This window comes from Neophocaena asiaeorientalis, unplaced genomic scaffold, assembly GCF_003031525.2.
Source record: "Neophocaena asiaeorientalis asiaeorientalis breed wild unplaced genomic scaffold, Neophocaena_asiaeorientalis_V1.1 scaffold114, whole genome shotgun sequence".
In the NCBI taxonomy this organism is placed as follows: Eukaryota; Metazoa; Chordata; class Mammalia; order Artiodactyla; family Phocoenidae; genus Neophocaena; species Neophocaena asiaeorientalis.
In genome coordinates, this window is record NW_020173116.1 from 3,885,056 (window position 1) to 3,890,782 (window position 5,727).

Below are 5,727 nucleotides of genomic sequence, written 5' to 3' on the forward strand. Positions count from 1 at the left end.
GGCCTTTCTTCTTTGCATCTTGCGCTCAGTTTTCTACCCTGAAACGTGCGACGATGTGGTGCTTCCGGGGCTTGCAAGGAAGATTTAAGAGACTGTGAATAAAGCGCTTAGCAAAGTGTCAGAAAAGCATACTAAGTAAAGAATAAATGGTTTCCCTCTCGTTATCATTCCCTGTCGCTCCTTCCTTCACCCCTTCCCACGCCGCTTTCTTCCGCCCTTAGCCTCCCTGCCAGGTGGCCCGGCTCATCCTCCGACCGGAAGCCTGGCCGCTGCCCCCGCGTCCGCTCGCACGTCCGGAACAGGGCACTCCCGCCGCTCCCGATCCGCCCCCCGGGCCGCGCCCCGCCACTCCCGGAGCCTGGCACCAGGTAAACGTGCCCGGCCCGGACCCCGCAGCCCTCCCACTCTCCCGCCCGGCCAGCCGATTCCGGGGCGGGGATTGGGGTTCCGCCCCCACGGGAGCAGGCGCCTCAGCGGCCGAGCGTCCAGCACGCGCGCGCCGGCCTCGGGTCGCCTTTCCGGGTCCTCTTCCGGTGAACGCGGCGCCTTCTCCGGGGTAATCGGTAGCGAGACTTTTGAGCTCTGGAACTTTCGCTCAACCTGCATTTCAGCGTGGCTGGATCGGCCTCCCGAACCCCTTTCTTCAGTCTCTAGTTCGGGCGCTGCGACTTGGAGGAACCTGGGAGGGTTGAGGGTTCCCGATGCTTTGCACTTTGGGCAGGATTTCTGCAATTCTCAGAGAGCCCCGACACTGAGAAGTCTGTGGGGTTTTCAGAGGCTGGGAGTGGAGCCTTTAAGACCTTATCAAAACCGTCTTGGCCCAAGACCAGGCCAGCCGGAGGACTGGTGCCCAGTGACCTTGGAGAGGCTGGCGCCTGCCGTGGGACTGCCGGGGCCTCCACCCCCAGGGGCCGCAGTCCGAGGTCAGCGATCGGCTGCCAGGAGTTCGGCCGCAGAGGTTTAAGTCTTCCCCATGGCCTCACCCCTGCTCAGAAATCTCTTCGCCTCCTGGAGGAACCCTTCTTGAAACGTTTCCTTGTCTTGCGGCGCTCTCTTGTTTCCCTTGCTTTTCATCCAGATTATTGGTCAGAGTTTTTCTGACCTGTCTCCACTCTGGAATAGGGCCCAGCGGAGTCACAGGGGCAAATTATAAAATCGTGCGCTAGAGGTCACTTAGGTCAGTCCCCGTCGGATGCTTGGAGCCCCCATACAGCCCGCATACAGCAGTCCAAGCAGAGTGCCTGATTTTCTTCGTCAGCTTCTCCACGTCCTGTGGCAGCGGCTTCTACTTCAGGGCTTCTCTCTCCAGTTTACCTTACACTGAACCCAGTGGTGTATAGTGCATGTAGCTTTGCCGTGTTGGCGTCAGAAGGCTGCCCCTTGGGGTCTTTGGATAGCACAGAGGCGGCGGACCTTCCTGGTGCAGACAACCGCCCGTGTGCTTATCAGTCCACTTCTTCCCACTGACACGTGCAGAGCCCGGCCTCAGGCCCTCTCCTTTGTTCCTGGGCCAGGTGGAGCCGGGAACAGAGACCAGCGCCCCAGGAAAGTGCATTCCGCAGATATTTTCTTTTGCGCTTCTCTGTAGCTCTGACTGCCCTCATGCTTGCCACAGCTTCTCTGGCAGCCCAGTTGCCTTCTTGCCTTTAATCTGACCCCGGGAAGTGGCCAGGCACGATCACCCTCCCGTTACTCCAGGGTCTTGGGTAGTATGCATTGGCTTTAACCCTTGCCGCAGAGTTACAGAAATTACTCTTTTGCTTGAAGGCACTGCTAGCCCTGTGCCCTCCCACCCTGTTGTGGTTTGTGAGACACTGGGCCTTCTTTGCGTACTCCCTGCAGTTGGCTTTTGGAGTTGCCTGACTTCATTTCTGTGCCATGCACCCCTATACAAGGTGATGTGTCCCAGTTTGCCTGAGACGGTTCTGGTTTATCCCCATTGTCCCAGCGTAATTATTAATAACGTCCACTTTCACTTTCAAAAGATTCATGATTTGGACAATTCAACTTGTCTCTGCCTCTCAAAGTTGGATACATTCGTGTTCGTAGGCTTGGGAGTGGCACAGGGCAGAGAGTCACAGTCTAGGGAACCAGAATTCCTCCAGGTCAATGCTAGCTCATTCCCTTGCTCATAGGTGGAAGGCTTCAGGTGGCTTTGTCCCCAGGGTTCCCCTCTGGCCCTGGCACAGAAGTAAGTCCAAGCTGGTACTGAGAGCTATGTCTAGTCAAATTCATCCCCAGAGGTGTTGTGGGGATTTATAATCAGAATTCACAGCCGTGATCCAGAGAAAGGTGTTCCGAGCTCAAGCCTAGCTGCTTAACATGGTTCTTGGCTCCTGGGAACCTAACTGATGTCAAGTGTGACCAGAGTTAGACCTGGGGTGCCCTTGGACCCTATCCCCTTCCATGCTAATCCGAGTTCTGCATCCAGACAGGACCAGTTAGCGGGGCCAGATGATAGAGTAGCATATCAGCACTTCTAACTATTTTAGGATCAGACTGAGAGGTAGGGCACTGGTTTTCACCTGGGATGACTAACCGTACTAGTTTTCCTGGGCCTGAGGGGTTTCCTGGGACTTGGGGCTTTCGGTTTTAAAACTAGGGAAGTCCCGGGCCAACTGGGATGGGTTGGCCACCCTATTCTTCATCCTTGCTGCATATTAGACCCACCCAACGAGCCTCATGTAGAGATTTCAATTTAATTGATCCAGGTAGAGTCCCAAGTAGGGGTATTTTTTTTAAACACTCCCAAGCTGATTGCAACAAACTACCAGAGTGGAGAACCATTAGGTTATAGGCAGCATTGCTAAAAATCCATTGAAGGTGATGATTATTTTTTTAGCAGAAGTAGATACATCTCTCAGAAGGGAGTATAATCAAGTGTGTCATCCTCTCCTTATCGAGAGGGGTATCAAAATGGCACTTGCCTTATTTTTATTCCTTCTCCCCACCCCAAGGACTTCTTCCTCATCAGTGAGGACCAAGTGTTCTCCTTTCCCAGAATGCTCCAGTACCCCCTCTCCCTTGGCAGTAGGTCAGTAGAATTACCTCATTTTGATTGGAGAGGTCAGGATTTGCACAGTCTCAGGTGAAGCTGGCCTGAGATTTCACAGAGCTCCAGCCTCCCAGTCTGGATGATGGCCCAGGGGCTAGCCGAAGGGGCTGGGTGTACTTCAGCATCGTCCCATGGGGTACTGAGCTTGGAGATCAAGTGTCTCTGGGACTGTTCCCTCTGCAGGCCTCCAGGATCATGTGGTACGTCAGTACTCGAGGGATGGCCCCACGGGTTGACTTTGAAGGGGCCCTTTTCTCTGGCTATGCTCCGGATGGGGGCCTCTACATGCCCGAGAAGCTGCCTCAGCTGGACAGAGACACCCTGCGTCAGTGGAGTGTGGTCTCCTACCCCAGCCTGGTGAAGGAGCTGTGTAGCCTCTTCATTGGCCCTGAGCTCATTCCAAGAGATGACTTAAACGGTGAGCAGACCCTGCCTTTCTACTCTCCCATCTCACTCTTCTGCCAGCCCAGCCCACCATGGAGTTGCGAATCCATCATTTAACCCCTAGGAGGTCCCTAGCCACATTTCTGAAACTTTGGAGTTTTTTCCAGACTCTGGAATCCCAGAATTGGAAATATCCCCAAAGGGTTAATTCATTCCAGCTCCCACCTCCAGTGTGATGAATGCCAAAGTGATCTGCGGAGATTTTTTTTTTTTTTTTTGCTTATTTTTAAAAAACCCTTTCAAGGGATTTCGCTATTGTCCTGAGATGCTTGAATGTGGGGTATTTCCTTCCTGTATATAAAACACCCAGACCCTCAGATTGCTGTTTTATCTCCTTTAATGGTAATTCCAGAAGGGACTTTGAGAGTGTTCTGGTCCAGCTCATTTCAGACTGTTATGTGCCTACAGATACTCTGTGGGAATATCTTTAAAACACAGATTCTGATTCGGTAGGTCTAGGGCGGGCCTGAGAATTCTACATTCCTATCAAACGTCCAGATGATAATAGCGCTGCTGGTCTGTGGACCAAATGTAATGGTGAGAGTTTGGGGCCGAGAAGAAGAGGACTCAAAATGTAGCTCAATGACCCGCACTGATGTACATATTAGAATATTAGAATTCTCAGACTTCTCTGACCTAGAGACCCCAGACCTGCATTTTAAGATCCCAGGTGATTGGTTCACTAATTAAAGTTTCAGAAACACTACTCTAGATGACCTTAGCCTTAGGTAGGATTCTAAGTAAACCATCTCAAGGTTCTGGCATCACAGATGTGAGATTAAGTAATGCAAAAACAAACAAATAAGTCTCTGTCTTTAGGAAGGAAAATGAGAAGAGATGAGACATTTGCTTTGTTTCTTATGCAATTGTTTAATTGAATCTCATTGGAATAATGCACACAAGAAATCCAAATGATGAAGCAATTTATAAAGTGAAAAATGAAAGTCTTACAGCACCAATTCTGGTCTCTGGGGCCATCACTATGAGGAATCCATGAACAGTTTAGTTCATGCCTTTTCAGACATTTTTCCTAGGATTAAACAATTAGATTCATACACAGTATCCTTTATGATAAAAACCTCTGGTCTTTTTATCTGGTAACAAGGGAAAGAAACTTCAAATGTAAAAGTGTAAAGAGACTGAGAGTGAACTTGAGGGACAAGAGAATGGCCTTTAATCACCGTCCAACGTCCCCTCTCTCCCCTCGCAGATCTGATCGACCGAGCCTTCAGCAGATTCCGACACAAAGAGGTGGTCCATCTATCCAGACTGAGGAATGGGTTGAACGTGCTGGAGCTGTGGCATGGGGTCACCTACGCGTTTAAGGACCTGTCCCTGTGCTGTGTAGCACAGTTCCTGCAGTACTTCCTGGAGAAGAGGAAGAAACACATCACCGTGGTTGTAGGTGTGCATCATGGCCGTGTGCCCTGGAGCCCTACAGTGCCCCAGCTTGCCAGGGTCCACCCACAGGATGCCCTCCACTGATGTCTCTCGGGGAGTGTGTTATTGGTTCTTCCAGAGCAGGATTCTTTTTTTTAAACTGAAGTATGGTTGATTTAGAGTACTCTGTGTGTGTGTGTACAGCACAGTGATTCAGTTATACATTAACTATCTATCTATCTATCTATTCTTTTTCAGATTCTTTTCCCTCATAGGTTATTACAAAATACTGAGGACAGTTCCCTGGGCTCTACAGTAGGTCCTTGTTGGTTATCTATTTTATGTATAATAATGTGTATATGGTAATCCCAACCTCCTAATTTATAGAGCACGGTTCTTAAACTTTTCTTGTGCCACAGACCCTTTTGACAGTCCGGTGGAGGCTGTGCAACCTTCTTAGAATAATATTTTAAATACATAAAATACACAGAAGATATGGCGCCAAGCTCACAGATGCCCTGATTTCTATCCGTGGATCCCTTGGAGGTTCAAGGACCCCAGATTAAGTACTGGGTTCCTACCCTCCAGGATATTGCCTCACTTGGCGACAGTGCTTTAGGGGCCATTGCTTTCCTTCTCCATCTCCCTCGTCCTAAAGAGGAGGGTTCCTCCTTCTTCCCATCCAGGAACTTCTGGGGACACAGGGAGTGCTGCTATCGAGAGTGTTCAGGGGGCAGAGAACGTGGACATCATTGTTCTGCTGCCCAAAGGTCGCTGCACAAAGATTCAGGAGCTCCAGATGACGACAGTGCTGAGAGAGAATGTCCACGTGTTTGGAGGTGAGTGCC

At 50.6% G+C, this 5,727-nt stretch overlaps 1 protein-coding gene across 1 annotated transcript in view; it reads left to right on the plus strand.

Moving 5' to 3' along the window:
• Positions 1 to 297: 297 nt before the first annotated feature.
• Positions 298 to 5,727, plus strand: part of THNSL2 (threonine synthase like 2) — a 22,027-nt gene continuing 16,597 nt past the window's right edge. The window contains exons 1-4 of the mRNA XM_024743642.1: positions 298 to 368; positions 3,239 to 3,473; positions 4,710 to 4,904; positions 5,566 to 5,718. Of these exons, the coding sequence (XP_024599410.1) occupies positions 3,251 to 3,473; positions 4,710 to 4,904; positions 5,566 to 5,718 (571 nt within the window). The 5' untranslated portion in view covers positions 298 to 368; positions 3,239 to 3,250. The remainder of the gene's footprint in view (positions 369 to 3,238; positions 3,474 to 4,709; positions 4,905 to 5,565; positions 5,719 to 5,727) is intronic.